Source organism: Stigmatopora nigra, chromosome 10, assembly GCF_051989575.1.
Source record: "Stigmatopora nigra isolate UIUO_SnigA chromosome 10, RoL_Snig_1.1, whole genome shotgun sequence".
NCBI classification, from domain to species: Eukaryota; Metazoa; Chordata; class Actinopteri; order Syngnathiformes; family Syngnathidae; genus Stigmatopora; species Stigmatopora nigra.
The window spans coordinates 6,499,200-6,518,574 of record NC_135517.1 but is presented as its reverse complement, the minus strand read 5'-3'; the positions used below and the strand labels follow the sequence as shown (position 1 = coordinate 6,518,574).

General features: G+C 40.0%; 1 protein-coding gene across 41 annotated transcripts; it reads left to right on the top strand.

The window, feature by feature from the left end:
- Window positions 1-93: 93 nt before the first annotated feature.
- znf740a (zinc finger protein 740a) lies at window positions 94-19,145 on the top strand. 41 transcript variants are annotated; one of them, XM_077725664.1, is made up of 20 exons: window positions 128-623; window positions 1,879-2,047; window positions 2,190-2,372; window positions 2,602-2,748; window positions 3,180-3,300; window positions 3,470-3,553; window positions 6,484-6,567; window positions 7,032-7,115; window positions 7,493-7,576; window positions 8,150-8,233; window positions 8,871-8,954; window positions 10,736-10,819; window positions 11,156-11,239; window positions 12,037-12,120; window positions 12,414-12,497; window positions 13,330-13,413; window positions 14,238-14,321; window positions 15,731-15,814; window positions 16,143-16,261; window positions 16,761-19,145. In XM_077725664.1, the coding sequence occupies exons 2-20, from the start codon at window positions 2,003-2,005 to the stop codon at window positions 16,932-16,934; spliced, it is 1,881 nt and encodes a 626-aa protein (XP_077581790.1). In that variant the 5' UTR covers window positions 128-623; window positions 1,879-2,002; the 3' UTR covers window positions 16,935-19,145. The 41 variants fall into 41 exon arrangements, with proteins under 41 accessions (XP_077581833.1, XP_077581813.1, XP_077581822.1 ...); XM_077725665.1 differs by having other exon boundaries at window positions 140-623; window positions 2,602-2,718; XM_077725676.1 differs by lacking the exon at window positions 3,470-3,553 and having other exon boundaries at window positions 97-623.
- The last annotated feature ends 230 nt before the right edge of the window (window positions 19,146-19,375 follow it).

Sequence of the window (19,375 nt, the reverse complement as noted above, 5' to 3'; positions counted from 1 at the left end):
ACATTGAGGGTGAAACTACTAGGAAAGGGGGCTAAAAGTCGACCTAGGAGAAGATACATGAATGTAGTAGTGAGGGAAGGCACGAAAGTAGCTGGTGTCGCAGAGGATGAAGAAAAAAACACGCTGAAGTGGAATAAGATGATTCACTGTGGCGACACTCACGGTAAAGTGTAGTCGTTCGACAATAGTCGAGTTATATATTTTTTCTGGGGTGAGAAATATTAGGTGTGACGTAGGACGTGAGAATGGCCTGACAACAGCGGAGTACTACTCTCCTCCCCTTCTTCCCTTCCTCCATCTGCTTCTCTCAGTGTATGATCGCACCTCTGTCCGCAGTAAATTGCGCGAGGGCTACTCCCACGAAAAAAAACAACAACAACAACCGCACCATTAGAATCAAAACGCAGAGTCAATGCCGCGATCGACTGTCTAAATGCTTCCAAAAAACGTATAGGAGCTCGTTGAGGCCACTGGGTGATTGAAGAAGATGATCTCTTGGCTCGAGGAGGCTCGGGCTATGCTGTTGCTGCTGCGTGGGGGAGTGGGTCCTTACATCCTGTGGCGTTTCCTGTGTTTGTAAACTAGACGCTCTTGGAAAATCGTCGGCCGAAATAAGCTGCAAGGTAACCGATCACGCTTTGATTTGCCTTTTCTGCACTCGCTGGGTTTTTGCATTTCATTTTTCTGTTCCGCTCTAGACGCCCTCCTAAGGGCCAGACTGGATGAGAGACATTTACTCGATGTTTTAGCTCGGGTGGCTAACGTTAGCTTGTTCGTCGAAAGGGGGAGTCTGCACGACGGCCATTATGAGCGTCGTTATCGCCCCCATCTAGTCTCGAGCGCCTTGCGCTTTGTCTTCAACATTCACGGAGAAAACACATTCGTTTCAATCTCTCTTCTCGGCGAATACTTTCGTCGGGCTTGTACGTGTAAAAAAAAGATGAAGTGACGGAAAATAGCATGCGATTTGTAAGATTGAAGTGGCCCGTTCAACCTCCGCTAAACCAGCGTCAGGTTTGGTTGGAGCGCGAAGGCCGTGCCCTGCAAAATGTAGAAATTATATTTACATTTTTCCTGAATAAAATGTACTAAGGGTCAATTTTACCCATAACACGGTCCAAAATCTATCATTTTGTCTTCAAAAGTAGTGATGTTCGTTTTATTACACAGTAACAAGTGGTGAGAAGGTTAGCTAAGCAAGCTAAATGTAGCATGCAAATACTTACAATGTAGTTGGTATATGTTTAACTTTGGTTGCGACCATTGTTCTTGATCTCAACCATTTATCAACTATATGCATTAAGCCAAGTAAAATAATTAGTAGCAATTCTGGACCCCCATTATTATGGAACGTTTTGCAAATATCCTGTTTAGATTTTAGTCAAATCTGAGAATTAATTTATAACCACTCGTACTTCACTACGTTTCATATTTTTGACCATTGTTTCAGCCAACAAAATAAAAGACACGGGAAAAGACCAATGAAATGCAATTGTTTATCATTTTTACAACATTGTGGTGGACTAAAAGTATTTTTCTCATATGAATCCATATCACAATACTCCGTCAACACGTTCCATTATATTTATGTTGTCGGTTATTTCCATATATTTCTGTATTGATTATTGATTAGGAGTATAGATTATTTACCATGTCATCACATTTGATCTAAGATCCTTGTAGCCAATAAGAGCCCCATTATACTGCAATATGGCTTAATTGTGTCAATTTTGATTATAAAAATGATACATGTATCATACCACGAGCCAGTACTTGAATAAACGTGAGCCATAGGGAACACGTAGTTATAAAGACAATAAATGATGCTGTTCTTATTCCACGTGTTGTCTATTTCATCCACATCCTCCTCTTCTTCAGTTTGAATGCTAGATGAGTGAGGTGGGTGTGGCTTCCCACCAGCCTGACCATCCTGACTGACGGCTCTCTGGATGACCTTGTCCCCACCCCTGTCCCTGCGCTCACACACACCGTTACAACAGCAATGTCACATCTGCCCAGCAGCTCAGTCCGCGACCATATGAAATGGGTTTGTGTTTTATAACACCAAAGTGGTTGCAAGTCACTTTTGATGATCACTCTTATGTCACTCAGGATGTGGTCGTTGATCAATGCTGTGCAGTTAGCTGCAAGGCCGCCTGACGCTTAATCCTAAATGTGTAACTTCCCAGGCCGGTCTGCTTGGCTGTGAAGCGGTGCTCTCCAGCATGGCCTTGATGCAGGCTAGCACCATGGCAGCTCCACCCAAAAAGATGATGGCCCCACTCGGACACGCACCGCCACAGAGAGACGGATCTGACCGTGGTCCCCAGAGTCACATGATCCTCCCCTCTGGCATGAGCTGTCCACCTCTGGTTAGGATAAATCACTGGAAAAATACGGGTTGCATTGCTTTCTTTAGATGACACATTTTAAATATTGGAAAAGTTTGGACCGTTTGTTCAAACCGGGCAAATTCTGCACATTTTCAGTACTGGATTTGTGAATGATACATGTAGGAAATGTAAAGGGGTTTAAAAAAAAAAAGATAAAGAAACTCAGCAAAATTTGAAGTCATTCTCCATTCTGTGTGCTTTATTTTAGCTGATACGGAAGGAGGGTGAATTCCAAGCGCCGCGCCTGCTGGACGAGAAGGACATGAGGACCAATGAAGACCTGCAGCAGAAAAAAAAGAACAGGAAATCAGTGGCGCCCTGTAAAGTGAGAGAACAAGAGGGGAGGGGAGGGAAGGTCAGTGACTGTGATTGCAAAACAGGGAACGGTCTCGGCGCGCTCCCCCTCTTGGGGCTCTCCCTAGTCTGCACATTTGTTTGTGTGTGTGGGGGTGGGGGGAGGAGTGTAAGGAAGACATGGAGGGGGTGGAGGCCTCTGGAGAGGAAAGCGGGGGGAGGGGAGTGCGGCAGAGCACTGCACAATAACAGCAGTTGTGTGGATAGTATGGGGAGCAGCACCATGGCCGTTTGGAAGGGAATGTAAATTTCTTCCCTATCCTGAAAAAGTTCCAAAAGTACACCTCGACTGTAGGATATTTATATATGTATGACTTTGTTTTACTTTTCATTGACGAGATTGTCGGGGAAAGGTATGGAAACAAACATATTAGTTTACGACTGGTGCACAAGGAGTGTTGCTAAATGACTATTTATTATTGTCCTCCTCAGGGGACAGGTGGAGATGAGAATGGTCCATCTTCCAAAGTGCAGAAAAACTTTATTTGTGATCACTGCTACGGAGCATTTAGGAGCGGATACCACCTGAAAAGACATATCCTCATTCACACAGGTATGCTTTATGCTATTGATCTTAGTGCTTTCAATATGGCACATTTAAAATAGTTTGGATATAGCAATGTTCAGGCTTAAAATTGCCTGTTTGGTATAATAGGTTTTGCCTCACAGTTTTTAGTGGTTACTGTGGGGGCTTGAACTAAAACTGGTGCTCTTCGGTTTAGGGGAGAAGCCGTATGCTTGTGCCGTATGTGACATGAGGTTTATTCAGCGTTACCACCTGGAGAGACACAGCCTCATTCACACGGGTATGCGTCTTTTAACCGTACCCATATTGCATATACACTCCAAACTACCTCTCAGTCTGACACTTGAAATAATGGTTGGGTGTTCAGAGTTTCTTTTGTCTGTGGACAGTAATTTCCAACAAAGCCACCATGCAAAAAAAAAAATCTGATCAGTCAGATATTTTGTGAATTCTCTCTATCAGCATTTGAAGTCTTTTAAGTTCTATTTCCTCAGCATCAAGTAAACCTACTCCAGAGAGGATGTCTCATTGTGGTCCATCAATGTCAAGTAATGAAAACCCTTGCTTATTGTCATGAGTTGTTTCAGTGCAGCTTTTAATATTTGGACTTGTACAGAATGCACAAACTACACATCAATTCCAAATGTTTGGATTCTACTTGTTATCATGCACAATGGTTTCTTGATACTGAGTCAAACGTTTTAAGGAAGACAAGATTTACTCTTTTGCAACCACGCTTGAACTGCATGCAGTGATTCATTTTGTCTTTTATGCAAAAGAGGGTTGAAAGACTTGGAACCTTTTGTTCGTTGACAAGAATATCAGGGAAGAACTTTTTTTTGGAAGACAGTTTCAACAATTTAAACACATTCACTTTCATAAAATAATCACAAAACATGCAGTTTTGATGATCATGGAAACTTGGCTAAACCCAAAGATCCACAATGCTAACGGTTCTAAGCCTTATGGCGGAAGGTATATGACAGCACCTATTCATTCATTCTTTTTCCGTACCGCTTATCCTCACAAGAGGGTGCTGAAAAATGTGTGATACCATTTGAGTGGCTAAAATATTACCTGCAAAATCTGGCTTCAGTTAATGTTTTTCTTCACTGTTATAACATCAGAAAAAACAAAAACATGAAAATATGTATTGCCTATGCCTACTACAACTGCGCCACATGCATATTCAGAACAACAACTGAACGGAAATCCACTAATGGATAATATGCTTGGTTGCCGTCGTGACATCTGTTAGTGAAGCCTGTAGCTCCATATCTCTACTGATATCAACAAATCAAGATGGTGTGCTTTGTGGTGGCATCAATTTACATAAAAATAAATCTGCTTGTATATTAATATTTAAAAAGACTAATTTATTGGGGTTTTCAAGCCACAATCTACCTCATTTTAGGATGTTTTTTCTTGAATTTTAAATTCTTTGGGGAAAGTTCTCAATCCAACCATGATTTGGCATAGCAAATTGCTCTTATAATCTCATAAAAATTCATCCTAATCTCAATTGCTTCATGTACACACCATCACAAGCAATGGCTAGCCTTAAGTACTAACACTGGGCCTTAGCCGATATCTAATCCATCTGGATCACGGATTTTGTCTAACCCTTGACCAGAAGAATGATAATTTGAAAGATAGTATACATGAGAAAAAAAAATTGTTGCAAATTGCTCTGTTAAGGACACCCTGTGGAATCTTTTATATACACAAGATTCAAGCTAAACTTGAATATAGTTTTTCCAATATTTTCCTCTATATACTATCTTAACACATTATATTAGCACGTGAGCTGTCATCTCATTGCCTTGCAACTCATTTGAAGTTGGACTATACCTTTATCACACACTTATACACCAGTATCAGAAACATACACGTACTTTAGAACTGTCTTCAAATCTGCAATATTGACATTCCAATAACATGGGCTTCATACTGGAAATTCTTGTATGATGTTAACAAGGGAGTTGCTACCACAGTATTGTTTTTTTTCTATTGTTGATATATTACATTGATATAATAATGGAATTTCCATTGACGGAGAAATATGTTTCAAAATCAGTATTTCGTGTGGCTGGGCAAGTTGGTGTGTGAATATACTTCATTTGAGTTGAAGGTTGTGCTTTAAGTGCTACAGCGGAAAAAGACAATGGCAAAGTAATTGCTCCTTTTTTGAGAGCTGTTGTCTGTTTTGTGTTGGCCAGGACAAAAAAAAATCCTGACAGAATCAAAATGTTCCTGGTCAAATATCCAGATCTGTTCCAGAGCCATGATGAGAGGGTTTAGTTTCTTTGCATTGTATATTTTTGTGATCTGTCGATGGCTTCGTGTAAAATGGAATTTTAATATTTTCAACAATTCTTATTAATTAATTCACGTGCAGCCATTTGACTGACTGGTTAGCGCTTGGGCCTCGAAGTTCTTAGATCAAGGGTACGATCCCAGGTTCGGACCTTCCTGTGTGGAGCATGCGTGGATTTTCTCCGGGTACTCCGGTTTCCTCCTACATCCCAAAACCTTGTGGGGATAAGCGGTACGGAAAATGATAGATTGATGAATTTACATCTGTGATATTCACGCAGCAACTTGCTTTTAGCCTTCACTGCCAGTTTGAAGTAATGTCCTGTTAGAATTAAGTTACAGTTGGTTTGCAGTGTTGTCCTTCATCCAGCATTTTATTGAAGCAATTTCATGGTGTCTCTTGATGTCTATCCTCATATACATGCACAACAACGACTGTAGCTCATGTAGTTAAGTTCTAATTATCTCTGGTGGATTTTTAATGAAGGTTTTTAGGTCTATTTTCAATGTTGTGCGTTAGAAGCAGGAATTGAATGACAAGCGTAACTGTCAGGGCAGGTCATCACTTTGCAGCCTGGCCTTAAGCAAAAAAAATAAACAACACTCTCCCCAGTGGAAAAGGTCATTCATTAGTCACTAGTTGTGCGAATGAGTCTGCTTTCGCTAGCCAGTGTGATCGCTGTATCCCACCTTTCTTTGCTGTCTTGCTGCTGACTTGTTTGTGTCGTTCACGCATGCTTGGCTCACATCGTGTGGCTGTTCTTGTGTCATGATTTCACACAACAAATCCTTCCATTTAACAGAAGACACAATTGGATCTAAGGAAGCGTTTAATGATTGTCCCTTTTAATCCCAAAGTCAGGTCGTCGCTAATGTGTCACTTTGTGTATATAGGGGTGAAGCCGTACGCTTGCTCCATGTGTGACATGAGGTTCTTCCAACGTTACCATCTGGCAAGACACAGCCTCACTCATACTGGTATGCGTCCGCTTACACTAGCTTCTCCAATAGATTTTTGTAGAAGTGCCTCCACTCTTTCAAAGACAGAGTAAAGATATATTGCCATTAACTTACTTTAAAACACACATAAATATATACATATATAGAAATGTTAGGAAGAAAATAACGATGTATCCAGACATGTTCTGACAGACAATTTTCATCCAATTCTATCTTGCATACGTGTACATGTAAAAGTATGAAACGTCAGCTTTTCCCCCGCTGAATGCTCTAGTACTGCTGTTTTGCGTTATCAATTTGTTCCCCTAAAACTATCTTCACACACATTTTAATGTGGCTGATGGCAAGTTACCTAACCATTGCACACGTCAAAGCATTAGTTGCTGGAAGGATTTTTGAATGTATGAGAGCCACCGTGAGGGAAGAGTTGATGGTTCTGATTTGTTGTTTCAAGTTAATACTGACATACTTTTTGTGTGTAGGGGTGAAGCCATACGCTTGCTCCATTTGTGACATGAGATTTTTCCAACGCTACCACTTGGCAAGACACAGTCTCACTCACACCGGTAAACCTTTATACTGGCCCAACAGTCATTAACCCTCCCTGATTGCTTGAATTACTACCTCCATTGGCCTTTTCTTGCCTTTTTATCTTCTTGCTGGTTACTATTCAACTTATAACATGAAACTGTTGTTCCAGGGAGCTGCTTCCATGGAGTTGCCACATTCTGACTTTATCCCAAAGATAAACATGTTTAAAGTTAGAACTTTCTTAACCCGTATTGTGAAAGACTAGAAAACAATAGGTCTATGCGTCTAGTGTCATATACTTATGCTAGTGCCCTTGGCATGTCTGGATACATAATAACAGGGCGTGTCCTGTTGAGATGATTGTGGTGTTGCGTTTTTCTCTTTACAAAACATTTTTGCTCTGTGTGTACAGGGGTGAAGCCATATGCTTGCTCCATGTGTGACATGAGATTTTTCCAGAGATACCACCTGGCAAGACACACTCTGACACATACTGGTACATGTTTATTCCTAACTTCTCTCATGTTATCACACAGTGGAGTGTTTTAGTGTATAGGCCTCACCCTAGCTGTCAGAGCACGGAGACACAAAGGCATTTCCACTGCACGATCCCTACACGGTTATACTCTCTATTAACCTCTTTTTACTGTCAAAACCAGGTTCCCATACCTGCTCGGTTTCCAAGTTTAGTGACCGAGACCATAAGTGACAAAGCCCTGCAAATTTGCCCTCCCTTGTAACACAACTTGAATACATTTAAAAAAGAAAAAGACATGATAATTTAGTATACCCTATTGGTTAACTTCACCTGGACACTGCCTTGTTGTACTCCAATTCTTTGGAGTACTCCAATTCGTTGTCCAATTCTCTAACTATTTATGTTGTCCGTGTAGGTGTCATGCAGTGGAAGCGCTGCTCAAGATCAATAAGTGTGTGACTCGAAACATGATAGATATGATTGTATCCATAGCATGTTTTTCCCCCAAATTAAGTCATACATGTAAACAATACATATGTATTTCTAGTTGACGGGAGCACTTTAATAAAGTTTGGTACTGTATGCATTCAGGGGTGAAGCCGTACGCTTGCTCCATGTGTGACATGAGGTTCTTCCAACGTTACCATTTGGCAAGACACAGCCTCACTCATACCGGTATGCCTCATTTGTTCCCCCTTTACTTTAAAAACGTTGAATATTGCCAACCAACAACATGAGTAACTTATTTTTTTTGAGTCCCATTTCCTACAAATAACATGATTATATAATTGATGGAAAGTCTATTAACACTGTAGGCTTTGTTGGAAAACTGTCCACTGCAAAAAATATCCCCCTTTGCAACTGAAACTGTAATGTTACCATAGCATGTTTATTATCATGGAACATCATAGGACACATCAATGGTGGGCACATTACACAAGATTTGATGGCAGACATCAGTAGTCTGTAATTCCAGTATGTCAATTTCTATTTCCTTTAATTGAATAAGTATTTGGCTGCTTGACCATTGAAATGATGCATTTGCACAATCTTCAATATTAGACCATTGACCACTGTCTGCACTGAGACGAAACGTTATTAAAGTAGCTCCTACATACTGTATATATTTCTTGAACTCTCATTCATTTTATTGAGTTATAAAACTTATGATGTCTGCCAGTTTTATCTGGCGTAATGTCTCGACAGTATACAATTAGATAGCATGTTCTTACAAATCACCCAATTTCTTATCTTTTAACTTTTATGTCTTGATTTTTTTAAAATGCATCTAACATATTTGTATTTTATTCAGGAGTGAAGCCCTATGCTTGTACCATGTGTGACATGAGGTTTATACAACGTTACCAACTGGAAAGACACAGTCTCACCCATACAGGTACGTCGTTTTTTTTTTTTTTTAAATGAGATATAGGTCACACTCTTTGTCATGCCGTTGCTTTAGAATTGTGACTGTCACCATGTGGCATAAAATGTTTGATTTCAACTGTGTAATTTAAATAGTATAGTAGTCTAAAGGTAAGTTCCCTTCCTATTTTGTTTATGTAAAATAGGAAGTTTGGATGATGCTTAACTTATTATTTTTTAATTTTTTATTGCGGCAACAAAGAATCTTGCCTAATACAGTGGAACCCCAATTTACGAACTGAAATAGTTCTGGAATGGGGTTTGGAAATGGAAACATTTCTATATTGAATTTTCCCATTAAAAAAAATGAACAATGTGTTATAGACTCGACAAAAGTCCCAGTGTAGTAGATCTTTGTACACTTTAAAGACAATATAAGGCTTTTCAATACACATTTTCAAACAAGACATGATCTCTCAATAATCTTCAATAGCCGCTTTCTAAAAAAAAATATGTCCCACCACCACCCACACAAACACTGTCACAAGTCCCTCTGATGCATTTAGAACTATTATGATCAACAATAAAACAGTAAAATGTACAATTCTAAATAGGTCAGTAACGCATGTAAAATAAAATAAGCCAACTGCAGCACACATAATTTTTTGTTGTGCTTTACAAGCGGTCTCCTCAAATTTAGCACGTCTGTTGAGCCAGCAGTTACTTTACATTACATTTTTATTCTGTACTTCATCATTGTCTTCTCTTGACAACAACTTGATATGCAAATGATTTTTTTTGGTTAACTTTTGAAATGCTAATACTTGATAAATAAAGTAGTGGTAGTATGTAGTCTGCTGAGCAAAGTAGAGTGAGCAGCTAAAAGCAATCAGAGAATGGCTGCACCATTTGGCATGAAACACATTTGCTATGGGACACAAAAGTAATCTCCTTTGGTTATTAAATTGAGTAGTTGGGGCATTGTGGTGTTCGTAAATCCGGGTTCCACTACCGAAGAGAATGTTTCCTAGATAGGCTTTTAGTTTTTGATAATTTTTCACATCAGCTAAGGTTGCTACAAGTATTTCACCATCTTAATTGCTATTTAATCATTGTGAGGAATATAAAATAATTGATTTTGGTTACATAAAAAAATATTAAATATGTCACCCACACATTCAAATGTATACTGGAGTTGCCTTTTGGCATCAAAATAACTTTTGTAGATAATGAATTACTGATGAGAACATTTCTAGTGTTTTGTCATTAGATTGCTGTAATAGTCTTTGTTGGTATACCTTTACTGCTGTATACAGTGTTAAAATTTTATTAATTTTGCAATGCAGATGTTATATTGTGCATAGTTTACCAACTGCCTAAAATTGTCAAACCTGCGATCAGCGTCGAAAAAAAAAATGAAGAAAAAAAAAAGGAAATCAAGAAATCCCCTATTGGCTATTGACAGCTGTGCTTCGCGGAATGTGTCCATTTAGGACCTCAATTCTTCCTTTGGATTTGCATGTTCTAGGTTTGCAGATTGGTTTGTTTTCTTCTCCAGATGATTTTTATTGCTTTTATCATTTTGAAATTTGAAGAGTGACTTGAGAATTAGCAATCATGGTTACTATAGGGAAAAGTCATGTTCAATTGGAATGGCAGATGACCTTCCTCACCTGTGGAATCTCTGCAGAAAACTAAGCGCTGATGAGTGCAACCGAACTTTACTAAACAATTAGTAAAGTTGAGCATCGATCATTTTCGGCAGTTGATTCATGTCTTTTCCTTGCTAAAGCTGGTACTTTGTGTGCATAGGGGTGAAGCCGTACGCTTGCACCATGTGTGACAAGAGGTTTTTTCAGCGCTACCACCTGGCGAGACACAGCCTCACTCATATGGGTATGCGCCTGCCAATCCTAAGACAGCCACACTGTTAGAACACTGCAACATCTGTTAAATTTCTGTGTTCTAGCACATTGCTTATGGTGCAGATTTAGTACATTAGCACCAATGACATGACTGACTTGTATAGTAATGCAAGTTGATCAGAAAATAGTCTCCGGTATACAAGCACGTATTTAGCTCATGCTTACTTATTAGCCCATGTAACTAATGTTAGGGTATGACATTGGTTATTAACCACAGACATCAATTTAGCCCGGATGACATACATCAAGATTTCCTGTTTCTTTGTGGCAGAGGCACCAATTAATGCTGTTAATACTCTGCATTTAGGTGTGAAACCTTATGCTTGCACCATGTGTGACATGAAGTTTTGTCAGCGTTACCATCTGACGAGACACAGCCTCACTCATACTGGTATGGGTCCGTACACCGTGGCCAGTACATTTTGTGTGCATCTTTCCATTTGTCACTTCACTTAAGGAAATCACTTATTTGTAACTGATACAGAGCATTTGATGAATTATTTTGTTTTCATGACAGCTATTGTCGTGGAAATATGTTTTTACTTATGGGTACCCTTTCTTATAACTCTCGTCGAAAATGTTCAATTCAATTTCGAAGAGGCAGGTTAACTACTACGGGATGTCAAAGGAACACAAATAGGTTATTTAATTAGTTATATTTGCATTAAATTGCATTTTCTCTGCCAGCTATCTTACCAATTTTAATTTAGACTATATATCTGCTGTACAGCAGGAATATGGTGTCAAGCAGAGGTCAAATTGTTTGGATGTGAGATAGGATAAATGTAAAGCTTGAGTACGTTGATGGCTTTTTGAAGGCATTAAATCTACATTTTCTTTTAAGTCAAAGTGTTCTGGGAGCATGTTCTATCTACCCTTTTACATAATGTCCTTTAGCTTTAGAGATATGGCTTGCTTTTCAAGCATGATCAGTCAATTTCTATAACTTTCCTGTAGTTGGGGAAATTGTGGGGAAGATGGGTTTCAGTGCTAGCCAAAATTAGAAATTACATAAAGTAAACTCTTTCTGACTAAAAAAAAATAAAAATAGGCAGAAATGATAGGACACTGAAATCCTGCTGCATTAATTGGGAAATGTGTGGTTAATAACCAATAGCTTAGGTATGTCAACAAATCATAAACTGCAAAGTCAAGCAAAGTATGATAATGTTGCTACTTTGCATTTAGGTGTGAAACCTTATGCTTGCACCATATGCGACAAGAGGTTTTTTCAGCGCTACCACCTGGCGAGACACAGCCTCACTCATATGGGTATGCGCCCACCTTGCCTATGACACTTGAGTCACATAGGACTTTACATGACATCACATGCAGCATTGGTCATGGATGCCTCAATTACTTTAATTTCTGTGAATTCTTCCTAGCATTTTATATACAAATTGGTGATTCAAAAAAAAAGCATACATATCTTTGACCAAGATTGATATAGCTACTGAAAATGTTGGTTTGCAACCCATCAATTTTGAATTATGAAGTACATTTCATCACTGTTGGATTGTGAACACCAAAGTGTGAAAGTAATACGTGTAATACTCTGCATTTAGGTGTGAAACCTTTTGCTTGCACCATGTGTGACATGAGGTTTGTTCAGCGCTACCACCTGGCCAGACACAGCCTCACTCATACTGGTATGCGTCAATGTACCTGACCCCTAATCTTGTTGAAATCTAATTGCCCATCAACCTCTCTCACAGACAGTCCCATTTGAAATAGTTTTAAAATTCAAGTTGAAATGTGCTGAAATTGCATTTGGGTACTTTAGTGAAACAGTCGTGTTACAATTGCAGTTTAATGCCACCATTCCTGAGAAAATGGAGCTGCTCTCCTAGGATAATACTCTGTAGTATGTTTTCACAATGCAACAGTTCGGGTGGGACTGTTACTTCAGCGATGCCAACACTCAATTTTCCAGTATGTCCCGGATGAGAGAAAGCAGCCCAACTTCTGACATTCCGGATGCAAACATTCTCTTTTTTCCAAAATAATGCGTTTTCTATTTTACTTATGTGTTATCTCCCCACAAGTGAGTGTGCACAATTGTTAAATCGGGACACCCTGTTACAAGGCCAGACACATTTATTATACCACACGTTTTTGTCACAAGTTCATGCTCGCATGAGGTGATGTGGGTGCACGTAAATTCAGAATCAGAATGGTAGATTTCTGCAATGTCAGTGGTTGTGTCAATATCAGCCTCATGGGCATCCCGGGAATTCGGAAGGATTGGCATCTCTGTTAACTGGCATATAGCAGAAATAAACTGATGAGAAATGTGCCACTTTATTCTATTGTTGCAAAGTGCAGCACCGCAAAGCCGATAAATGCATTGGAAAGAGGCGGAATGAAATACGCTTTTGCATGAATTGGCGTTTGTGTGGTTAATAACCAATACCTTCAGGATGTTCTGGCAAAGGATGAAAATCGAGCGCCAGTCATGTAACACTGCCACTTTGCATTTAGGTGTGAAACCTTATGCTTGCACCATGTGTGACAAGAGGTTTTTTCAGCGTTATCACCTGGCAAGACACAGCCTCACTCATTTGGGTAGGCACCCGCCCACCTAAACAAATGACACCGACTGAATGTTAATATAGATAATGTTATTTAGACCAGGCGAGCCGCTACTTTCTAAAGGCAATCGGTCTTGTCTCATTAAGCGTTTTCTGCAACATATTTAAATCGCAAACATTGAATTAATTCCAAACATGTATGACATCATCAGCTCATGTTGTGTTAGCTGTGGAAGTCAAAATTGATCAAACATTATTTAGTTTAATATTGGATTGCGTTTCAGCCAAGCAGAGGTGTGGACTTGGGTCATATGACTTGGACTCGAGTCAGACATTAGTCATGAATTTGATGACTGTAGACTCGATTTGACAAAAGCTTACAACTCCCTTTGGACTTTAACAGCAATGACTCAGGACTGAAATATAACTTAGCCCCCCCCCCCCCCCCCCCAAAAAAAAATATGCACATATATATATATATATATATATATATATATATATATATATATATATATATATATATATATATATATATATATATATATATATATATATATATTTTTTTTTTTTTTTTCAGTACAGCGCTAATAGCACTTATAGCACTTTTTTAAACTACTAATTCTGATTGCCCTTAATAAAATTTGTTTATTCTGTGAATAAATAGAAAAATGGGGTGTAACTGAGGAATTGTGGCCACAGACTTGACTTAGTTGTGACTTGCAAAACAATGACTTATTCCCACCCCTGCAACCTAGTGAAAAGTGGTTAACAACCCATCAATGACAATTCTGCTGATCGATGGATAATGGAGCCAAATGAAAAGTCTTGAAAATTAATGTATTAATGCTTTGCGTTTAGGTGTGAAACCTTTTGCTTGCACCATGTGTGACATGAGGTTTGTTCAACGCTACCATCTGGCGAGACACAGCCTCACTCATACGGGTATGGGTCCATACACCTGCCCCTCTCATCTTTTTAGTCACTCAGTGTGTCTGGCGTGAATTTTTTGTGAATACATTGCTTAGACACTGCTAGAAATATATAGACCCCAAAATCTTAACAAAATGTCAAATTTTCTTAACCATTTAACACACAATTGTTGATCCCAACCAAAGGGCAACTGGAATTTGGATTAGTGCAGTCCTCCACATAGTGTCTCATCCGGGACTGTTTCACAAGCTGGTCCGAAAGAAAGCAAATGCACTTATGTAGCTCGTATGTGAATTAAAAAAAAAAAAAAAAGTATACAACATAGCAACCTGTAGTCTAAGTTGGCCCTCTCTAGTGGACATTAATTTAAATGGATTGGTTGGAAACTTAAAAGTCCCTTGACATTTTTTATTATTTATTTTCCATTCTCGGGCGGCCCGGCGGCTGAGTGGTTAGCGCGTCGGCCTCACAGTGGGGACCCTGGGTTCAAATCCAGGTCAGTCCACCTGTGTGGAGTTTGCATGTTCTCCCCGGGCCTGTGTGGGTTTTCTTGGTTACTCCTGTTTTCTCCCACGTTCCAAAAACATGCATGTTAGGCTGATTGGACACTCTAAATTGCCCCTAGGTATGAATGTGAGCGTGAATGGTTGTTTGTCTCCTTGTGCCCTGCGATTGGCTAGCCACAAATTCAGGGTGTCCCCCCGCCTCTGGCCCGAAGTCAGCTGGGATCGGCTCCAGCACCCCCGCAAACCTAGTGAGGAAAAAGCAGTTCAGAAAATGAGATAAGATTTTCCATTGTCATCTTTACTGATATGCTGTCAGAAATCTTCAGGCTCTACTCCTCATAGGGAGGGATCATTTTGACTAAAATTGCACAAACATGGCCTCTTGCCTTTAAAAGTAGCAACGTGACAAGTTATCTTTGTGGGATTTTCTAAAAACAAAAATAAAAACCATGGAGTGTGCGCCTCTACCACCCCCTCTTCTTTTTCCCCTTTTCAAATCAAATTTTCGTTTGCCAAATTCTTCCAAAACACTTCCAAAAGAAGGCCAGTCCATCCTAACCCTTACCATCCCCTACTCCATTTCTTGGAAACCTGTATCCAGATGTTAAAATCCCTTGTGTGCGCACTCAAGTTGAAGAGTCTATTTAACGGAAATGTGAATTTGGAAGCATAAAAGTGAAGGTCCTAACCGAACATATATAAACGTACGCCGTTGCTAATGTTAAAAGGCAGCGCGCTGGACTTATTCTGTCTTCCGGCCGGCTGTATGTGTGTAGTTTTTTTTTATCGTATGCATGTGAACATTTCTGCACTGCGTGTTTGTGTACGAATGAGTGGCTGAGGTGATGATGTTGCACGTATTGACTTTGTGTGGTGTGTGGCGGCAAGGCCTAATACGCTGCTCTGTGTGTGTAGGGGTGAAGCCGTATGCTTGTTCCATGTGTGACATGAGGTTTATTCAGCGTAACCACCTGGAGAGACACAGCCTCACTCACACGGGTATGCGTTCCGTTGCCGCGCCCCTTCCCTCCTCTGCCGCTCGCACGCCGCCCCCCGACGCGCCTCACCACTTTGATGGGATGTTGAACCAGCATCACACGCAGCCCAGATCTTGTGTACATTTGGGCAACGATAACTCCACTCTGATCTACACATAATGAGTTGATGACCAGGCTTTTAAAGTATCCTAAAACTCATAAGTTACAGATAAGGCTTTTCCTACTTACTATTGCTGCAAAATTGTAGTTCTCAAAGACAGTTTGACACATTTAAGTTTGGAAAAAACACAAATACTGACGCATTGACTCTTGTGTGTGCTTTTTGCTAGGGGAGAAGCCATTTGCGTGTGACATGTGTGACATGAGGTTTATCCAGCGATACCACTTGGAGAGACACAAGCGCGTGCACAGCGGCGAGAAACCTTACCAGTGTGAGCGCTGCCAGCAGGTGGGCACTATATGTTTGATTTTATTCATCAGAAATCACTGTCCGACTTTAAAGAGTCGAAATTATTATGCTGTTGAAATACAAATGACATTTTTATGTAGAGAGGCTGTTTAAATGCCGCTGAAAGATCAGTTGACATGTCTGTTAAGTTGTTATTTTCCAGATACCGTATTTTCACGACTATAAGGCGCACTTAAAAGTCTTACATTTTCTCCAAAATAGACAGTGCGCCTTATAATGCAGTGCGCCTTATATATGGAAAAAATGTCATTCATTGGGGGTGCGCCTTATAATGCGGTGCGCCTTATAGTCGTGAAAATATGGTACTTATAAACCAAGTCTGACATTGGAACGCGTGCTAAATACTTCATTGCTTTTGTGTCAGTCAATTACCAACCTACCCATGGAGAATTTACCAATAATGTTAAGTGTGTGTTAAAATTGGATGACGTGTAAAGAAAATCTTAACCAAAGTCCACTTGTTGTTTCCCCCCCAAAGAATTTTTCAAGGACAGACCGTCTGCTGCGGCATCGTCGGCTCTGCCAGGGCCGAGGCGTAGCAAAAGTGGAGAACCAACCGTGTTGTGAACCGCGCCAATATGCCCAAGAAGCCCCACCCGCACCTCCGACCTGGAGCCCCATGCACCCCCCTACGGGTCGGCTGGCCGTCTGACATTCCATGTTGGCCGCACCCGCGTGGCCGCCAGTCGCGGGATCGGCCAACGGGCTCGGCGCTCGCTCTGTGCTGGGTGGCCCTAGCGCAGACTGAGGACGCGGCTCCAGTCTTGGATTACTAATAACTGCGGGACATTTTTTTCCCTTTCTTTTACTGAACCCTCCGCCCCACCCCACCTTCATCTTTTCTTAACGACAAGACTTTTCTGTGATGAGGAGTGATCCTGTTTTGTACTTAATCTGTTTTTATCCAGTGCATCTACATTTGTTGTTACTCTGTGAAGACGGCAGATTTTTTTTCTAATTGGAAAACAGAGGCGTAGTTGCGAGAAAAAAGCATTTCAGTGTGTCTCTTAAGATTTGTCATTTAAGTCCAAATACGGCTGGTGCTAACCAGTTCCTGTTTGCTGTGGCAGCTGTGTTTTAGTTGGTGTAGCCATGGCAACAGTAACTTGATTGGGACTCTATTATGAAGCCATCTGGTTGACCAGTGTTCTTTACCTCTAACGACAGAGGTACACTGTCTGTAAATATCGCTAATACATTCACACTTAAGTGAGATTTAAGTGTTTTTTTTTTTTTTTTTGGTCAAGAGTAAATTACAATCTTGCCAGCAAGTGGATGTTAATGTTAACCAGGACTTTCATGGAGGTAACATGTGGGCACCTGGGTGATCCCATTTTAGCCACGTGTTGAATCCCCATTGTCCGCTGGCCTCAAATTGCGAAATGGCTCTTTGTGTGAGAATCATCTTCTTTTAAAAAAGCAAAACAAAACAAAAAAAAAACAAGGAAAAAACAAAACAAGAAACTAACATTTAACCTTTTCCTCAATGGGGTTTTATTTTGTATCAGATGTATTTACAGAGACAAGGCCGCTTTTATGTCACAGTGGATGTTTTTCCTCTAAAATCACGTGGTTACAGAATGTTGGTGACCCCCTCCCCAGTGGGACACAAAATGTCATTGTTGTCCTTGATGGCGAGTCACATGATGGTTCTTACTGAAGGAAACCCCATCTGGTCAAACCAACACTGCTGTGCACTAACCGTTGCCTTTTAATGCAGATCATATGTGCTTGGTGTGTTTTTAACCGGTGTTTGTCATATCATTGGGTGTAGCCTTAACAAAGTGCAGACACGCAAATAATCATTGTGATAGTTAACAATATTGTAATGAGCATTTTTTTTGGGTGTACCGGAGAAGGCAGCCTAGCTGCTAGGCTCCTTTCTCATTCATTTCTCAAACTTGACCCTCCTTGAATTGGGAGCTCATTCATGACAAAGAGCTTTGTGTACATAAGACATTCTTGAGGTTGACTGAATGTAAGATAGGTGCAATCCGAGTGTGTATTAATTCCTTCCTTTGTTTGCCAGAAACACACCATGTTGAATATAATTGAACCATGTTGAATTCACATTGTTGTGTTAACAGCTGACGGAGGGTCAGCTTTGAGGAATCCTTATGTACTCTTCCAGCTGTACACAAAGCATGCGGCTGGGCACATAGTGACAATTGTTTAAAAAAAAAAAAAGCGATACATTACTTGTCTGTTTAGTTTTTACTAGGACCATGCAAAAGAATCCTGACGTCTCAATCACTTGTTCTCCACGTTGAAGTTTTGATTTTTCACTCGGATCAAATGTGGCTCTTGAGATTTGTTGCAAGTACCTTTTTATTCTAAAATTGTAAACACTGGAGTGAGAGGGAAAAACGCAAACCGAGTGATGGGTATTTTTTTGTTCCCTTCAAACTGTGTTCTGTTTTAGACAAAGCCTTTTGCTCCTCTGAGAAGATGAACAGATTTTGGATCAGTGCATTGGACAGCCCATTAAGGTTGCTCTTTTGAAGACGGTTGACAAAGAAATGATTTTTTTTTTTAATGCAAAGTCCCTGGTATTTGTAGTAAATTATATTGATCATGGTATTAGGAAAATGATGGTTTAACGGTAGCTATCACAGGTTAGTTGTTTTCTTTATTAGTCTTGCATGCAAAGTTATGGTCCTCAGTTGAAATAATAGAATATTGATATTGCTTATTTTGTGTAGAAAAAAAGAGTGCTTTCAAGTAACTTCCTAAAACTGTTACAATAATTATTGTAAAATGGGCTAACTAATATGTACCCTTGTGATCCAAATAGTTTAAACCGTAAAGAAATCGGAGGAGAGGCTTCTTACTATTATGCTGAAATAAAAACATTTGTTATGGATGCCCGCCTCAGTATTTCCATTGCTTATTTAATTCTCACTCAAATCTGTACCGACCGAACCCCCCCCCCCCCCCCCCCCCCCCCCCCCACACAATTTCACAATATACAATTCTACCCGTGTATATATTGTTATCCATGTTTCCAATCAACACATGAAATCTACCTTTAAATTCTTTATAATGATCAAAAATTCTTTCTTTTTTTAAATTTCACAGCAAAGCACTTTACTG

Excerpts from the sequence above, each read along its gene's own strand:
- znf740a (XM_077725664.1), top strand. The coding sequence starts at position 2,003 with ATGTCACATCTGCCCAGCAGCTCAGTCCGCGACCATATGAAATGG. Across the intron at positions 15,815-16,142 it reads ACACAGCCTCACTCACACGG|GGGAGAAGCCATTTGCGTGT; the intron begins GTATGCGTTCCG and ends GCTTTTTGCTAG. Across the intron at positions 16,262-16,760 it reads AGTGTGAGCGCTGCCAGCAG|AATTTTTCAAGGACAGACCG; the intron begins GTGGGCACTATA and ends TCCCCCCCAAAG.